Source organism: Mus caroli, unplaced genomic scaffold (genome assembly GCF_978045245.1).
Source record: "Mus caroli unplaced genomic scaffold, Mus_caroli_1 scaffold_13, whole genome shotgun sequence".
NCBI classification, from domain to species: Eukaryota; Metazoa; Chordata; class Mammalia; order Rodentia; family Muridae; genus Mus; species Mus caroli.
Genome location: NW_028227268.1, coordinates 49340495 through 49360050, shown reverse-complemented (window position 1 = coordinate 49360050; position 19556 = coordinate 49340495). Strand labels below are relative to the sequence as shown.

The 19556-nt window shown below is 39.7% G+C and overlaps 2 protein-coding genes across 2 annotated transcripts; both read right to left on the bottom strand.

The window, feature by feature from the left end:
- Window positions 1-422: 422 nt before the first annotated feature.
- LOC110288262 (olfactory receptor 1468-like) lies at window positions 423-1361 on the bottom strand. Its single transcript, XM_021154656.1, has one exon. The coding sequence runs from the start codon at window positions 1359-1361 to the stop codon at window positions 423-425; it is 939 nt and encodes a 312-aa protein (XP_021010315.1).
- Window positions 1362-14023: 12662 nt separating this feature from the next.
- LOC110288261 (olfactory receptor 1496-like) lies at window positions 14024-18801 on the bottom strand. The gene is made up of 2 exons (XM_021154655.1): window positions 18011-18801; window positions 14024-14183 (listed from the first exon to the last, which is right to left on the bottom strand). The coding sequence occupies exons 1-2, from the start codon at window positions 18799-18801 to the stop codon at window positions 14024-14026; spliced, it is 951 nt and encodes a 316-aa protein (XP_021010314.1).
- Window positions 18802-19556: the final 755 nt, after the last annotated feature.

The following is a 19556-nucleotide window of genomic DNA, read 5'->3' as shown; positions in this document are numbered from 1 at the left end:
TTCCTCCTGTTTGGCTCTCATGTCTTAGAGGTCTACTCTATTCTAAAGAGGAAATGGAGAAGGAGTGGATATGAGGAGGGTGTCAGTGTGAGAAGCTAGGAGGAGTTTTGGGAGAGGAAACTGTGTTTGGGGTGTATTATGTGAGACATAATCTATTTTCAATAAAAAGAATGTAAAGAATGTATATCTGATAAAACAGTGGCTGTCACCTAATGTTTTTCTAGAATAACATATCCAAGGCAGAGAATGGTATCACGGAGTCACTAAAATTCCCTTCTCTAACTGAACTACTTTGCAAAACTACTTTTTACAGTAGAAATATTATGCAGTATATTCTTGTATTCCATTGTAGTGACACATTTTAAATATTGATACCAACATATTTACTAGATGAAATTTGAATAAAAATTCCAGTGTTGCCATTAAAAAGAGATTTTCTTCTTGCAAAGGACTCTGATCAGGGCCTCTTTCATATCTCTATTTCTCAGGCTGTAGATGAAGGGATTCAGCATGGGTGTCACCACTGTGTACATCAGGGACATGGCAGTCTCCTTTTCAGTAGAGTTATTAGCTGATGGACATAAGTAGAGACCAATAATTGTCCCATAGAACAGTGAGACCACAGACAGGTGGGAGCCACAGGTAGAAAAGAGCTTGTGGATAGCCCGAGTAGAAGAAATCCTTAGGATTGAGGAGACAATTTGTACATAGGATACAATGATGAGTAAGAGTGAGATGATGAGAAGAAACCCTCCCCAAATAAGCATCATTAGTTCATTAATATAAATGTCAGAGCAGGCCAACTTCAGAAGGGCAGATATGTCACAGAAAAAGTGTGGGATTACATTGTTTTTACAAAATGACAATCTAGCCAAGAGTAATGTGTGAAACATGGCATAAAACACAGTAAATACCCAGGAGAGCACCACCAGACACACACAGAGATTGGGGCTCATGATGCTGGAATATTGAAGGGGTAAACAGATGGCCACATAGCGGTCATAGGCCAGGACTACAAGAAGGAAGATCTCCAGGCTTCCAAAAACATTGAAAAAGTACATTTGTGTCAGACAAGCCACATAAGATATGGGTGTGTCCTGGCTCTTCATGTTCTGCAGCAACTTGGGCATTGTGACCGAGGTAAAGCAGAGATCAGAGAATGACAAGTTGCTGAGAAACACGTACATGGGTGTGTGGAGATGGGAGTCCAGTATTATAAGAATGATGATGATGAGGTTTCCCAGGACAGTGGTGAGGTACATGGCCAGGAACAGGACATAGAACAGTTGCTGGTGCTCTGTGGGGATGGGTAATCCCAGGAGGAAGAACTGAGTGATGACAGTTTGGTTGTTCATTATCATTCTTCCTCTCCAGTACCCTAATGAGGAAATATCAGTATCTCTTGAAAGTCAAAATAAAAATATAGTTATATCTAGTGTAGAGTATATATATATATATATATATATATATATATATATATATATATATATATTCTAAAACAATGAATATGAAAGTCCTCATAGTAATTATAATCTCAAACCTCAAACATCTATGGTCCTTACAATCATTATTTTTTCACTTAAAAATAGGTTTCAACCTCTGCTCCTTTCCTAGACAGCTTTTTTATTTGTTATTTTATTTATTTACATTTCAATTATTATCCCCCTTCCTGGTTTCCCCTCTGCAATTACCCAGATAGCTTTAACTATGACTTTTCTATAGAGATATAAAATGGACTAATTTTCTCCTGATACCTGCTCATTCTGGGTAACTGTTGTTCAACTCATTTGTCATTTTCTTTATAATATTTTATATGTTGGTGCTCTTGAAAAATTCTCTTAAATTTCACCATCATAATTTTGTATAAATTCCAAGAAAAACTCACATACTCTAATGTATTAGATTGCCATTTCAATCTCAGATCTGCATGTATATGTAACATACATATTTCTGCTCCAGTGTTAACTAATTACCTTCCTTCCATTTCATGTGCAACAGACACCAGAAGTTCAAAAGCCCCAAGTGTAAAGCATGTCTCTGAAAGCATTCCTCATTCTGCTATCTCTCCATTCTGATATAGTATAATGGAAAAAAGTTAGGTTTGAGTCAGACCTATGTGAATTTTGATCTATTCATTTTTTTCTGAATTAATTTGCCTTCATACATTATCCACAGTTTGTCCCCATTCTCCTCTGACTTGATTTATTCCTCTCTGTGAGCTTATATAAATATTGAGGAAAACAACTTGTCTTTACTGGAATACAGACACAGACTTCATGTTCTCATGTCTCCTGAACCTTTTCTCCTCCTTCAACATGCTCCATTTACACTGTCATAGTCTAACAGAGGAGTCCCTTTACTTCTTTTTTGATTTATTTTTCAGATTACCAATGTTGCTCTGAGTATAGGTATAAAGCTCCTGTCAGGGACACAAAGCTGTCTCATTTTCTCACAGGTGTCAGTGGTACATCCCACATGGTCTCACATGATTTTCTCTCATCATTTAGTGCTGGGGTAAATCTCTGTCTCCCACCCTTTAGAGTTGCTCCTCCTCTTGCCTATCACTCCCTCGACTCTGTGTCCCTTTCACCTGGTTCATCCTCACTCATATATCAGGCATACTGCCTTTTACATAGTCTGCTAAATTTTTCTGTGTCTCTATACTAATTGAGATATCTAACTATGTTCTCTAGCATTTTATACATATCCCATGCACTTAATATGTTGGTTACCTCTTTAAACTATTTCCCCATCAATTGTAAACTATATGTAGGAAAGGTCACATATACCTCCATTCCATTTGATTGTTTACAATTGTTCTTAATCTCCCATTACAGCCAACATCTGTCTGATGCAGTCTATATCATAGTCACATGTATGCACACACAAACTGATATGCACAGGCATGCATACACACATGAAAATTCACATATAGGCACAAATGTTAACATGCGATTTTGGACAACACTGAGTAATAAATCTATCCTCTGTCTCAGAGCTGACAGAAGAGGAGAAATATCAAGAAATCTAAGTAAGTTTCTCTGAAATGCTACAACCAAGTCTGACTGCCTGAAGCTTTACAGATTTACAGAGTTTGAGCCAGCTGAATTCAAAGTTTATATAGTTAGAAACGGTGGTTTAGAATTACAGAAGGGGAAACCATGTATGACAAAAAAATCATCATTTAAAAAGATGGTCTCCTTATGTATCCAAAACTACTTCAAACATGTAACACTTCTGACCCTGCATCTTGAGCATGGGGATAATAGGCATGTGTCCATGCCATGTTTCTGCTTCTCTAAATGAATAGTGCCTTTGTGTTATGTAGGCATGTTTGTAAAGATCAGAAGCCAGAGAAATAACCACCACCTATTAAAACTGATGGGCTAATGGACTTCATAACCTTCTTAGATGTCAAGCCCACGTTTCTCAAATGAAACAGCACATAAAAATCACAAGGGATATATTTCTAACATTTAGTACAGCCTCACATCATCTGGAATTATGTAGAAATCACTGACTTTATTTGAGTATTCATTTTTGTAAATTTAGATGAACACACAGATGATATTAATGTCACCCTTGATGGACTACACTTAGGAGCAATTACATATAATACCAGTAAAACAGAAATTTGTGAGCTTGTAAAAATAAAATTAACCATCATCTTAACTAGGATGTTAGTTCAGAGTTTGTTTAGACTCCACAGGTGAAAGCATAATTAACAACCCTTCAGAACTACAGTACTGAACTCCAACTTACAGGGCTTCTCTTGTGTTGAAATGGTAGGATACTGAAAGAAAAATACATAAGGAGAAATTGTAACAAACCCATCAATATTAAAGAGGCAATACGATCATGAAAGAAATACTTGCACAGTGTTTTGGGAGATAGAGAAAAGAAGAATGTTATCATACCAGGAAAAAGTTCTGTATCACACTGGAAATTCATGTGGATTCACAGCAAGGCACACTCTTTTCCTGCATGTATCCAGCTCTGTTGAGGCTGAGTCATATATTCTAGTTCACAATCCCGCTCACCTTCATTTATTTGCAGGTGCAGGACCTATCTGTTTTTGTACTTGTCACCTATCTGCATCATTCCTACTCACACCCCTCTATCCCTTGGTCTTAGTAACTCTGTGTCTCAGAGGGGTCCAGATCTGGAGTAACTCATTATAGACATAGCAATTATTCAGGGCCTTTCTAGGACCAATTTACCTCAGGGATCTCTAGTGGATACCAATTATAGTCACCAATCACTATTTCCTACCCTTAGTGGAAAGTTGAATTTAAAGAACAATAGCCACCATACCAAGGAAACAAATAGCAAAAGCAGAGCAAAACAAGCATGAAAAGATGCATGCTCATTGTATGTTTATATATAATGAACAAAGCTTCTGTTGACTGAAACCCAATTTGTTCTGGGGGAAAGTGAGGATACCACCTCATGTTATTAGAGATTATTCTGATTATTAATTACTTAAAGTGTCTCATACAACAAAAATTTGCATAAGAAGTCATTAGTAGTTTTTATATTTTTGGTTGTGAGCCTAACCTCCTAGTGTTTAAGAGCAAAGTCATGTGTTCTGGCCAACAGTAGTTTTTTAGCTGAATGAGAACATAGAAAACCACATACACTGGGAAGACTTCCAAGAAGAATCTCAATTCAACATGGCTGGCCACATGTAAGAAGAGGACTTAGGGCACATATACAACCTTCTAGAAAAATTTAAATTCATTGTCTAACTTTTTATGTGTGACCATATGTGAAAATGGAAAGAAAATGGCAAGCAGATGTCATGTTTAAGGCTTCCTCAAGCCAATAGGAAAGCAGTCCAGGTTCTTGTGCTTGTTCACTCATTTTGCCTTCTTACCTCTCTGTGAAAATGTTAATTGTAAAATTAAAATCAGTTGATGGTTTGACAGTGAAAAAAAAAGAAAATGTTAATTGTACCTACTACCACCATTATCCAACCACCCACCATCTATGTGAGATTACTTTATAATTTCATGTTGTATGAATTCACCATTGATTTAAAGGACATATGTGGCATTTATAATACCTTCCTTAAAGATAATTTCCTAAACTTGGCAGTCATAAAATGGATGAATTGTTGTACATAATAATGAAATACAAACTTTAAACCCAAGGGAATCTTTATTTTTATTGGTTTAACCTTTATTGGGTTTTTAAAGATGATTAGCTCTTGTTTGTGTGTGTGGAAATAGTAAGTGGGATCTAAGGATGTATTCAGTATTTTAGACACAGTGCTGCCTGCTTTTGTTGTCTAGAACAACCACGTTATCCTTGCTAATAGAGTGCTTTCAATTACTCCAAAAGGAATGATGTGGCTACTCTCTGTGATTTAGTTGACATGGAAGCAAATAGAGTTATATGGTGCACTCAAGTTCTAATTCAATTATCCTTAAGAATTGTGATATTCACTTGCATATATCTAACTAAATAACCTCAGTATTTTCTTTCTTTATTAAATTTTAATTTAATTTAATTTTTTTTACTTATTCACTTTATATCCCACTCACTGCCTCCCTCCCAGTCTCCCCCACACACAATCCTTCCCATACTTCTGTCCCTTTCCCCTTTTTCCTCTAGTGGGTGGGGGCCCTCTAGGTGTCCTCCTCAACCACCCAAGTCTCTGTGAAGCTAGGTGCTTCCTCTCCCACTGAGGCCAGACAAGGCAGCCCAGTTATTAGAACATATCCCACCCACAGGTAACATCTTTTGGGGTAGCTCCCATTCTAGTTGTCCGGGACCCATGTGAAGCTCAAGCGGGACATCTGCTACATGTAAGCTGGGAGGTCTAGGTCCTGCCTGTTTATGTACTTTGGTTGGTGGTTCAGACTCTGAGAGCCCCAAGGGTCCAGGTTAGTTGACTCTTTTTGTCTTTTGTTGGATATTCCTATCCTCCTAGGTACCCGTAATCCTTCCTCCTATTTTCCATAAGAGTTCCTAAGCTCCATCTACAGTTTGGCTGTGGTTATCTATATCTGGCAGAGTCAGCTGTTCTGTTGAGCCTCTCAGAGGACAACATGCATCTGTCTGCAAGCATAACAGAGTATTATTAGTAATGTTATGGATTGGTGCTTGCCCATAAGATGGGTCTCAAGTTGAGCAGGTTATAGGTTGGCCATGCTCCCAGTCTCTGCTCCCTCTCCATGCCTGCATTACTTAGAGACTTAAAGTTTTGTGAGTGGGTTGGTGTCTTTATTTCTCCACTGATGTTCCTGTCTGGCTACAGGAGGTGGCTTCTTTAGGTTCTATACCCCCCAAATAGTGAGTCACAGATAAGATTACCCCCATTAATTCCTGGGTGCCTCCCTTATCCTGGGTCTCTCTCTCATCCTGGCAATGCCCTCTATATCCTCACCCCAGTTGCAGATTTTCATTCATTTTCATGACCATCTATTCATATCTCCTGTCCTCCACACCTGATTCTGAATCCCCATTCCTTCCCCCATTCTCCTTCTTTCTCAGATCCCTCCCTCCAGTTGCTTCTTATAGCTATTTTATTCCCCCTTCTAGGTGAAATTCAAGCTTCCTCACTTGGGCCTTCTTGTTAAGCTTCTTTGGGTCTGTGGAATGTAACATGGTACCTATATTTTATGGGTAATATCCACTTATACTGATTTCTTTGAGTTACTTCAACCACTTTGTTGAAGGTGTTGATAACTGTAGAATTTTTGTGGTATAATATTTTGGTTGCTTATGTATACTATCATATCACATGCAAATAATGATACTTTGACTTCTTCCTTTTCAATTTATATCCCCTTTATTTCCTTTAGTTGTCTTATTGCTCTGGCTAGAACTTTAAGTACTATATTGAATAGATAGGGAGAGAGTGGACAGCCTTGTCTTGTCCCTGATTTTGGTGGAAATGCTTTAAGTTTCTCTCCATTTAGTTTAATGTTGGTTATTGGCTTGCTGCATATTGTTTTGATTGTGTTTAGGTATGTGCCCTGTATCCCTTATTTCTCTAATGCCTTTAACATGAAGGGGTGTTGGATTTTATCAAAAGCCTCTTCAATATATAATGAGATAATCATGTGATTTTTCTTTCAGTTTGTTTATATTGTGGATTACCTTGATGGATTTTCATACACTGAACTGTCATTGAATCTATGGGATGAATTCTACTTGATCTTGATGCATACTGTCTTTGATGTGTTTCTGGATTCAATATGTGAGTATTTAACTGAGTATTTTTGCATCAATGTTTATAAGATAAATCAGTCTGAAGTTCTCTTCATTTGTTGATTCTTTGTGTGGTTTAGGTATCAGGGTGACTGTGGCATCATAGAATGATTTTGGCAGTGTTCTTTCTGTTTCTGTTCTGTGGAACAGTTTGAGATGTATTGGAATTAGCTCTTCTTTGAACGTCTGCCAGAATTCTGCACTAAAATCATCTGGCCCTGGGATTTTTATGATTGGAAAATTTTAAGTAACAGGTTCTACTTCTTTAGGGATTATGGGACTGTTTGTATAGTTTGCAAGATCTTGATTTAACTTTGGTAAGTTGTATCTGTCTAGAAAAATCACCCATTTTATTAAGATTTTCCAATTTTGTGGAGTACAGGTTTTTGAAGTAAGATATAATGAATCTTTGAATTTCCTCAGTGTCATTTGTTATCTCTCTCCTTTCATTTCTTATTTTGTCAATTTGGAAACTATCTCTCTGTCTCTTGGTTAGTTTGGCTAAGGCTTTGTCTATTTTGTTGCTTTGCACAAAGAACTAGATCTTGGTTTCATTGATTCTTTTTATTGTTTTCTTTGTTTCTACCTGTCTGATTTCAGCACTGATTTTGATTATTTCCTACATTCTGCTCCTCTTTGGTATGCTGGCTTTTTCCCCTAGAGCTTTCAGGTGCACATTTAAATTGCATATATGAGAATTTTCTAATTTCTTTATGGAGGCACTTAATGCTATGAACTTTCTTTTTAGGACAGTTTTCATTGGGTACCATAAAGTTTGGTATTTTGTGCATTCATTTTTTGTTGAATTCTAGCAAGTTTTTAAATAACTTTTCTTTATTTCTCTCTGACCCATAGATCATTGAGTAGAGAATTGTTCAATTTCCAAGAGTGTGTAGACTTTCCAATGTTTCTGTTGTTGGTGAAGTCCAGCTTTTATCCATAGTGGTCTGATAAAATACAAGGCATTATTTCAATTCTATTATATCTGTTGAGGCTTGCTTTATGATTGACTATATGGTGAATTTTGGAGAAGGATCCATGAGTTTCTCAGAAGAAGGTACATTCTTTTGTCTCTGGGTGAAATATTCTATATATGTCTGTAAGGTCCATTTTATTCATAATGTCTATTAGTTTGATTGTTTCTGTTTAGTTTTTGTCTGGATGTCCTGTCAGTTGGTGAGAGTGGGGTGTTGAAGTCTCCTACCGTTAATTTTTGTGTTTTGATGTGTGATTTAAGCTTTAGAAATGGTGAGCGGAGAGGTGTCAGGAGAATGGATATTGCCCTGGGACAGCAGGCTCTCCAAGAAAGGCTAGCTTGGCCCAGACAACTCAAAGAGCAGGGAAGTTCAGTTGGGGGAAAGGAAACTTACCTATATTGTTCAGGAGTCTGATGGAGGTGGAGGAGAGGGAGCAGGGAGTCACCTTAGTATTTTCAAAGTCATTTAAAGCAATCTACAATGCAGTTTAGCAGTCATAATCCCCCAAAGGGTTCCTGTGTCCATTCAAACATACTGTCACCACCAACAATCTACAGTCAATTCTACTCTTTCTGTTTTCACAGATTTTCCTATTCTTGATATTTCATGTGAATATAAGTTCTTCATGGCCAGCTTCTGTCTATTTGCATGTTTCCAACGTATGTCTGTATAGCTTTATGCATCAATAATTTATTTTTATTGCCAAATAATTTGTCATTGTACAGATATGTCATAGTTACTCAGTCATTTGATAGGTCTTTCAACTGGACAATGATAAGTAGCATTTCTCTGAACATCAATATACAGTCATTCATTTGAATCAATTACTGTGTGTATGCACATAGTCAAATGGTAATTCTCCATCAGAAGGGGCATTTCCTTTTAAATTTTTAGCTTAGTTTAAATTAAAAGCTATTATTTGTTATATTAACATAAAATGTAGTTGGAATCATTGTAGCATTTTAATTTATACTTAGTTTGTCAACCATCTGCTCAACACCTTCTTTATTCCAACTTTCTGCTTTTACCCTGTTGCAACTCAGCATTCTCTCTTATACTTTCATATCACCTATTTTTTCCTTCTAATCCTTTTCCTTAAGGTCTCCATTTTCCCCCTCTTACATGTCATGTTTTAGGGTTCTGACATCTATAGACATTCTCACATACATACAAATATGTATGATTAATGGGTGGACTGGCACAGTAGTTAGGTGTTCTTGCTGCTCTTGCAGAGGATCCAGAGTCTTTTCCCAGTACTAATGAGGGAGCCCACAATAATATATAATTCCAATTCCAGGAGAACTATTAACCTTTTTTTTTTTTTTTTTGTCCAACGTGGGTACCAGACACATATGTTCAAAAGCATAGCATATAAATTTTTAATATTTTTTCAAATTCATAAAGGGATTAATTTCATGAGTGCCCCTTTCCAATCATTTCTAGAAGACACTATCTTGCAGCAAGGTACTGGTTCTCTGGTTTTTATAATTTTCATTCCCTTTTCCAAGATGGTGCCATAGCCTTGGGTGTAGTGGTTGCATTGAAGATGCAGCAACTGAGATTTTATCAACCCTAAATCCAATAGAGGGCTAATATACAACATATACAAGGAACTAAAAAAGTTAGACTTCAGGGAACCAAGTAACCCGGTTAAAAATGGGGTACAGAGCTAAACAAAGAATTCTTAACCTAGAATTATCGAATGCCTGGAAGCACCTAAAAAAATGTTAAACATCCATAGTTATCAGGGAAATGCAAATCAAAGCAACCCTGAGATTCCACCTCACACCAGTCAGAATGGCTAAGATCAAAAACTCAGGTGAGGACAGATGCTGGTGAGTATGTGAAGAAAGAGGAATACTCCTCCTTTGCTGATGGGATTGCAAGCTGGTACAACCACTCTGGAAATCAGTTTGGCAGTTCCTCAGAAAATTTTACATAATACTACCCGAGGACCCAGCTATAGCATTCCTGAGCATGTACCCAGAAGATGCTCCAACATGTAATAAGTACACCTCCTCTACTATGTTCATAGTAGCCTTATTTATAATAGTCAGAAGCTGAAAAGAACCCAGATATCCCTTAACAGAGGAATGGATACAGAAAATGTGGTACATTTACACAATGGAGTACTACTCAGCTATTAAAAACAATGACTTTATGAAATTCTTAGGCAAATGGATGCATCTGGAGGATATCATCCTGAGTGAGGTAGTCCAATCACAAAAGAACACACATGATATGCACTTACTGATAAGTGGGTATTAGCCCAGAAGCTTGGAATATTTAAGAAACAATTCACAGACCACATGAAACTCAAGAAAAAGGAAGACAAAAGTGTGGATACTTCAATTCTTCTTAGAAGGGGGAACAAAATACCCATGGAAGAAGATACAAAAGCAAAGTGTGGAGCAGAGACTAAAGGAAAGACCATCCACAGACTGTCCCACCTTGGGATCAATCCCATACATAGCCACCAAACCCAGACACTATTGTGGATGCCAACAAGTGCTTGTTGACAGGAGCCTGATATAGCTGTCTCCTGAGAGGCTCTGCTAGTGCCTGACAAATACAGAGTTAGATGCTCTCAGTCAACCATTGGACTGAGCACAGGGTCCCCAACGGAGGAGCTAGAAAAAGGACCCAAGGAGCTGAAGGAGTTTGCAGCCCCATAGAAGGAACAACAATATGATCTAACCAGTACCTCCAGAGCTCCCAGGGAATAAACCACCAACCAAAGAGTACACATGGTGGGACTCATAGCTCCAGCTGCATATGTAGCAGAGGATTGCCTAGTCAGTCATCAATGGGAGGAGAGGTCCTTGGTCCTGTTAAAGCTCTATGCCCCTGTGTAGAAGAATGCCAGGGCCAGGAAGTGGGAGTAGGTGGGTTTGTGAGCAGGGGAAGGGAGGGATAGGGGATTTTCAGAAGAGAAACCAGGAAAGGTTATAACATTTGAAATGTAAATAAAGAAAATATCTAATAAACAAACAAACAAACAAACAAAGAAACAAACAAACACCACAATCAAACAACCAACCAACCAACCAACCAACCAACCAACCAACCAACCAACCAAAGTAACAAAAGATTAGCCAATACCCACTCTGATTAGAAGCTTCTTTGCCCAAGGTTGAGAGCACCACAAATGTATAGGCTAAAACATAAATGTTTGGAAGGCAGTTTCACAGCATATGTTTTTAAAAGACATTTAATTGAATTTTCAGTTGTTCAATATCTGGTCTTGACAGTTGCCTTTCTTGTTACCACAGAACCACACAGTAGTATCTACCAATAGTTCATTCATTTATGTTGTTGAATAATGTTTCATTCTGTGAATATAATACTGAATATACCTGGCCATCATTTGATTGCTCGGTTTGCTTATTGACCATTATACATTGTACTTGCATGCATAATGAAGTATAACCATTTGCTTGAATCCCACAACTGTTGTAGCTATGTGTCCAAGTGTACAATTTCTCAGTCATATGTGTGTCCAAGTGTACAATTTCTCAGTCATATGGTAACTCTATGTTCAATATTTTGTCAAATAGTCTTTTTCCTAGAGCAAATGCCATGTTTCAAAGTTAGACTTTGATGTTTTGGAGTTTCATTTCCTCTGCAGGATCTCACTGTGCAGCTTGGAATGGTCTCACAGCCTCATGTGCAATGAGGCTGACTTTACGGAATCTCTCTGTGCATTGAGACTGAACTCACATTTATATTGATCCTTCTGCCTGGAGCGTTCTCAGTGCTCAGATCTCAGGCATGATTCATCACACCTGGCCTGATTTTTACTTATACTTTGTTCAGTTTTTCAGCAAACCTCTCTTTTTCCCCACTTCCTTCTCTTCTCTTTAAACCATGGTGACACAGTCCATCTTCTACATTACATATGATACACATTGCACAGTGGTTTGTTAATACAATTGTATGATTTTATGTACTAATTAAATATTTAGATTTTTTGAAGACATGTACATTATAGGCCATATTTTCCCTTTTATTTCTTTATTTAAATCCCAAATGCTGCCCCCTTCTGGTCCTCCTTGAAGAGTTTTTCCTGTTATTCCCCCTCAACACTTGCCTCAGTGAAGGCAGCTCCCTCCCCCGGTCATTCTCCCACTCTGGTGCATCAAGTCTCTGCTACAGTAGGCACATACTCTCCCACTGAGGCCAGACAAGGCACCCATTTGCTATATATGTGTCTAGGCTCTATTCTTGCACTGAGGTACTGTTTTGTATTACTCAGCAGAGCTTTTGCTTTCTTCTTATATCTTCACCTAATGCCATTGCTATTGAATATATAATAATTTCTGTCTTTTAAACTGTTTTTCACATGAGAAGGAAAGTGATTTAATTTACATCTTTTCTGTTTGCCCCTGATAATTCTGTCATACTATGATGATGTGATTTCAGTGTTTAGCACTGACCAAAATCAGTGCTACCTTAACTACATGGGAATAGCAAAATAACAATAATAAATATTTAAAACTATTTAATAAAAAGGCAGAATTCAAAATTCTATGAGCTATTATCAACTTTTGTAAATATATGTGTCTCTCTCTCCCTCCATCCCTACCCCCTGTGTGTATATATATATATATATATATATATATATATATATATATACATTGAAGTGCTTATGTATATCACTGGGTGGAAGATGACATAATAATTAAAGAAACAAAACAAAGAGAAGACTGTGTGGGAGCATAAAAGTTCAAGGTGTGCATAATCCTATTAAAGATTACACAGAGGTTCAAGTAGGGATGTTCCCCATGTAGTGAAGCCCTAGAGGCAGGATTGTTTTCACATGATGATGATGATGATAATGGCCACGGCAAAGGTGTTTGTGTGTATGTGTTTGTATGGGGGATCAGCAGAGTAAAAAGTGTTTTGTGTCATCACCCTACCAAGGCCAACAGAGGATATAAATGGAACAAAGTTATTACATGCAATAGTGAAGCAAAGAATATAAAAAACATAAAGAAAAAATTATCTTTCTACATAAATGAGACAAAAGAGTGGAATTGATCTATGGTCTCATAATCACTGACCCATTGCTTATTTGTGTGAGATGAGAAGTCACTGCAGCTCACATTCTTCAGTTTGTGAAACAGGAAATTTTCTATCTCCTTGAGATGGTCAGAAGTATAAAATAAAGCCATCCACTAGAAATGGATATTTTACAAAGTAAAATATGAAATTCACATGAGGCATTACCAAATTCTAGCCTTCTTTCTTCTTTCCCTCATCTTAGAGAAGTAAATTAAATGGAATGGTCCCTGGTTTTTAATCAAAATAACACCAAAGTTATAAAAAAGACACTGTTGTACAAAACAATTCCCCCAAATTTGCTCAAGGTTAAAACTGGTAAAAAAATTAATATGAACTGGGAAATATGAAAGGAGCTAAGAGTAAAAATTATGTCAAAATCAGTGTGGAAATCCTGTAGAAGGAGGTTGGGTGGTGGAGAGATTTCATTGTTATAAATCAACTGCTTATACTATTTTAACAGATACCCCAGACAACACAGAAGTTAGGATAGAATGATAAAATGTTGAAGTAACTTAAGAATGCCAGGAATGTAGATCATATTTGGCAATACTTCCTTCATTACGCATTTCCAGGATCATTTATGCTAGGTAAGAAGGAATATGTAGATGAATATCAAAGATGATCTTCCTTACTTTGACTACTCCACTAAACTTTCTCTCTTTTGTCTATTGGACTATGTGGGCTATATGATGATGGACAGCACCTGCCATAAAATATTAATATCCATACATTTATTACATAAAATTAGGTAAAAATCGTAATAGCTACCATTTCAAACTGATTTTCTTATTGCAGACAACTCTAACTAGGATTCCCTTCATGTCTCTGTTCCTCAGGCTATAGATGAAAGGATTCAGCATGGGAGTCACCACTGTGTACATCATTGCCATGACATTTTCCTTTACAGTAGAATTATTACCTGATGTGTGAGGAGCCGCCTTCACATTCGCCATTATAAGATGGCACTGACACCCGTATTCTAAGTAGTAAACAAGCAAGCTGCGCATGTGCCGGGGTAGCTTTCCACTCCATGTGCTCTTCCCTGTGAGGACAACTCCAGTCGATGGGCTGCAGCCAATCAGGGAGCGACATGTCCGAGGCAGAGGACAATCCTCCATAAAAGAGATGGGGCTCCGCCATTTTCCTCTCTCTTCTCCACTGGCTCCTGAAGAAGTGAGCAATAAAGCTTTTGCTGCAGAAGATTCCAGTTGTCCTGAGCGTGTTCTTGCCAGTGGGGACGAAAGCCCAGGATAAGTGGCGCCGAGAAACCGCGCATTACAGCTTTACAAGGTATGTCTGGTATTGAACTTTCTCTAGTGTTAAAAGCCCTTTTGTTCCTTTTCACATGTCAACAAGTGGTTAAGGCAGGGTGGAGAATTCTGTACGAAATTCAAGACAGTCTATCAGAAGTAAAGTGGGGAGAGAGAGCAGGAGCAAAGAGGAAACATGGTGCACCAAATAAGTATACAGGCCTTTCCACGGGTCTTGAACCCGAGGAAAAGTTAACATCAGGGAAGAATACCTGGGGAGAGATTAGAAGAAAAGAGGAGAAAAAAGATGAGTTTAAGGAGCTAGCTCTTAGTAGCTGTGAATCAGATGAAGAAATTAGCACCTCTGAGGAAACAGACTTGGAGGAGGAAGTAGCTCGTTATGAGAGAGAAAAGTACCAGCTAGATAAAATGCGAGCTTATAAGTCAAGAAAAAAGCCAAAAGCGGCTGGCAAAGGCCAGCTTGCTGCTCGGCCTCCAGGCAGTCGGCTTCAAGGTCATAGTGCACCTCCGCCCTATGTGGAGCCCCCGCCCTGTGTAGTGCGTCAGCCCTGCACAGAGAGGCAGTGCGCAGACTCGTTCATTCCAAGAGAGGAACAAAGGAAGATGCAACAGGCATTTCCGGTCTTTGAAGGAGTCGAGGGTGGGCGTGTCCACGCTCCGGTAGAGTATATACAGATTAAAGAGCTTGCCGAGTCGGTCCGTAAATATGGAGCCAATGCTAATTTTACCTTGGTGCAGTTAGACAGGCTTGCCAGGCATGGCACTAACTCCTGCCGACTGGCAAATGATTGCAAAAGCCGCTCTCTCCAATATGGGCAAATATATGGAATGGAGAGCTCTATGGCAAGAGGCTGCACAAACACAGGCCCGAGCAAACACTGCTGCTTTGACTCCAGAGCAGAGAAATTAGACTTTTGACAGGTTCAAACCTTGGCAGCCACATCTAATGATTGGACAGTTTTAGTTACCCCCTTTTCAGGACAAATAGATAACCATTATCCAAAACATCCAATTTTACAGTTTGCCCAAAATCAATCTGTTGTGTTTCCACAAATAACAGTAAGAAACCCACTTAAAAATGGGGTTGTGGTGTATACTGATGGATCAAAAACTGGCATAGATGCCTATGTGGCTAATGGTAAAGTAGTATCCAAACAATATAATGAAAATTCACCTCAAGTGGTAGAATGTTTAGTGGTTTTAGAAGTTTTAAAAACCTTTTTAGCTGGGCGTGGTGGCGCACGCCTTTAATCCCAGCACTCGGGAGGCAGAGGCAGGCGGATTTCTGAGTTCGAGGCCAGCCTGGTCTACAAAGTGAGTGCCAGGACAGCCAGGGCTACACAGAGAAACCCTGTCTCAAAAACCAAAAAAAAAAAAAAAAAAAAAAAAAAACTTTTTTAGAACCCCTTAATTTTTTAGAAGTGGCTGGAGTGATTAAGCCTTCCAGTAAAGTTGCCAATATTTTTCAGCAGATACAATTAGTTTTGTTATCTAGAAGATTTCCTGTTTATATTACTCATGTTAGAGCCCATTCAGGCCTACCTGGTCCCATGGCTCTGGGAAATGATTTGGCAGATAAGGCCACTAAAGTGGTGGCTGCTGCCCTATCATCCCCGGTAGAGGCTGCAAGAAATTTTCATAACAATTTTCATGTGACGGCTGAAACATTACGCTGTCATTTCTCCTTGACAAGAAAAGAAGCCTGTGACATTGTTACTCAATGTCAAAGCTGCTGTGAGTTCTTGCCAGTTCCTCATGTGGGAATTAACCCACGTGGTATTCGACCTCTACAGGTCTGGCAAATGGATGTTACACATGTTTCTTCCTTTGGAAAACTTCAATATCTCCATGTGTCCATTGACACATGCTCTGGCATCATGTTTGCCTCTCCTTTAACCAGAGAAAAGGCCTCACATGTGATTCAACAGTGCCTTGAGGCATGGAGTGCTTGGGGGAAAACCCAAACTCCTTAAGACTGATATTGGACCAGCTTATACATCTCAAAAATTCCAACAGTTCTGCCGTCAGATGGACGTGACCCACCTGATTGGACTTCCATACAACCCCCAAGGACAGGGTATTGTTGAGCGGGCACATCGCACCCTCAAATCCTATCTAATAAAACAGAAAGGGGGAGTCGAGGAGGCTCTACCCCAAGTACCAAGAGTGTCTGTGTCTATGGCACTCTTTACACTCAGTTTTTTAAATCTTGATTCTCATGGCCATACTGTGGCTGAACATCATTGTTCAGAGCCAGATAGGCCCAATGAGATGGTTAAATGGAAAGATGTTTTAAGTAACAAATGGAAAGGACCGGATCCTATTTTGATAAGATCCAGGGGAGCTGTTTGTGTTTTTCCACAGAATGAAGACAACCCATTTTGGATACCAGAAAGACTCACCCGAAAAATCCAGACTGATCAAGGGAATACTGATGTCCCTTGTCTTGGTGATGTCCAGGGCAACAACAACAAAGGGAAAGCAGCGTTGGGAGATACAGAATTGGACGGCTAAATTTGAACAGACCCTTCGAAAATTGAGACTTGCCCCACGCACTTGGACCTGTCCCTGACCAAAGAATTATCTCCTCAGCATTTTCCTTCTTTAAAGAATGGGTGGGGGTGAGATTATTTAGAGCTGTTCTTTGCTGTGGATTAGTGTTGCTTCTCTGGTTGGTCTGTAAGCTTAAGGCCCAAACTAGGAGAGACAAGGTAGTTATTGCCCAGGCGCTTGCAGCACTAGAACATGGTGCTTCCCCTGATATATGGTTATCTATGTTTAAGCAATAGGTCGCTGGCCACTCAGCTCTTGCACCCCACGAGGCTAGTCTCATTGCACGGGATAGAGTGAGTGTGCTTCAGCAGTCCGACAGAGTTGCACGGCTAAGCACTGCAGTAGAAGGGCTCTGTGGCATATATGAGCCTATTCTAGGAAGACATGTCATCTTTCAAGAAGGTTGAGTGTACAAGTGTCCTTCCTCCAGGAAAAACGACACGGGACCAGACCAGGACACCTCCGGGTGATGAGCCTGGGAGGAGGTTTTGTGTATGGCTCCTTTACCTGCACACTGGGGATTTGACCTCTATCTCCACTCTCATTAGAATGGGTGGCCTATTGCTCTTAAATAAAAGAAAAGGGGGAGATGTGAGGAGCCGCCCTCAGATTTGCCATTATAAGATGGCGCTGACACCCGTATTCTAAGTAGTAAACAAGCAAGCTGCGCATGTGCCGGGGTAGCTTTCCACTCCATGTGCTCTGCCTTCCCCGTGACGACAACTCCGGTCGATGGGCTGCAGCCAATCAGGGAGCGACACGTCCGAGGCGGAGGACAATCCTCCATAAAAGGGATGGGGCTCCGCCATTTTCCTCTCTCTTCTCCACTGGCTCCTGAAGAAGTGAGCAATAAAGCTTTTGCTGCAGAAGATTCCGGTTGTCCTGAGCATGTTCTTGCCGGTGGGATCAAAAGCTCAGGATACTGATGGACATAAGTAGAGACCAATAATTGTCCCATAGAACAGAGACACCACAGACAGGTGAGAACCACAGGTGGAGAAGACCTTGTAGATGCCCTTGGTAGATGGAACCCTGAGAATGGAGGAGACAATCTTTGCATAGGAGATAACAATGAGTAGGAATGGAATAACAACAAGGAGTCCGCTCACAAGAAATATCATCAACTCATTAACATAAGTATCTGAGCAGGCCAGCTTTAGAAGAGCAAATAAGTCACAGAAGAAGTTGAGAACTACTTTGTTTTCACAAAAATACAATCTTGCTGCAAGCAGGGTGTGCATCATGGCATGGGTTGTTGTCAGCATCCACGATAGCAGCATTAGACAAGTACAGAGCTTAAGGTTCATGATGCTGGTGTAATGCAGAGGGAAGCAGATTGCCACATAGTGGTCATAGGCCATTACCACAAGAAGGAAGCTCTCCATGTTTCCAAAAACCAGAAAGAAGTATATTTGTGTCAGGCAGGCTCCATAGGAGATGGATGGTACTTGGCTCTGCATGTCCTGCAGCAATTTGGGTATTGTGACAGAGGAAAAGCAGAGGTCAGAGAAGGACAAATTGCTAAGGAACAAATACATGGGTGTGTGGAGATGGGAGTCCAGGTGAATGAGGATGATGATGATGATGATGAGGTTCCCCAGGACAGTGGTGAGGTACATGGCCAGGAACAGGGCATAGAACAGGTGCTGGTGCTCTGGGGGAATCGGCAGGCCCAGGAGGAGGAACTGGAAGATGGCAGTTTGGTTGTTCATTATCATTTTTCCCCTCCAGTATCCTAATGGGAAAATATCAGGATCCCTTGAAAATTAAAATAAAATGATCTTGTTTATACTTTCTGGAACAATGGATCTGGCAGTCATCATAGTAACTATAATCTCAAAACTCCTAAAGTTATACATATTAATGATTTTTCTCAACATTAATAGATTTCTATGTCCCATCCTTTCCTAGGTAGTTCTAGGCTATTTCCACTGAAATAGTTGAGGACTAATGCTGTTATCTCCTACTATCTGCACACATTTTGTAACTTGTTTATTCATTAGCAATTTGTTCTATGTTACTTTGTATGTAGATGTTCTTGAAAATTTGCTTAGAGTCTGCAGAGGTGAGAGTGTGCACACAGAAGCTGACAGCTTCTGGGACAGGCAGGAGCCAGAGAGCTTCTGAGGCAGCGCCCTTTTCCAGATATCCGACTACCTTCCTGCCCAGAGGACAGGTGTCTACCCGGCATGGGAGACTTTTGCCTCAGGATCAGCGTGGGCCATCTTGGTTCTGGGACTCTGCCGAAAAGTAGTCTGCACAGGTGAGAGTGTGCACACAGAAGCTGACAGCTTCTGGGACAGGCAGGAGCCACAGAGCTTCTGAGGCAGTGCCCTTTTCGGGCTCCAGACATCCGACCACCTCCCTGGCCAGAGGACAGGTGTCCACCTGGAATGGGAGGCTTTTGCCTCAGGAATGGCGGGGGCCATCTTGGTTTCGGGACTCCGCCAAAAAGTAGTATGCACAGGTGAGA

Excerpts from the sequence above, each read along its gene's own strand:
- LOC110288261 (XM_021154655.1), bottom strand. The coding sequence starts at position 18,801 with ATGATAATGAACAACCAAACTGCCATCTTCCAGTTCCTCCTCCTGGGC. Across the intron at positions 14,184-18,010 it reads ATTGGTCTCTACTTATGTCC|ATCAGGTAATAATTCTACTG; the intron begins ATCAGTATCCTG and ends GGCTCCTCACAC.
- LOC110288262 (XM_021154656.1), bottom strand. The coding sequence starts at position 1,361 with ATGATAATGAACAACCAAACTGTCATCACTCAGTTCTTCCTCCTGGGA.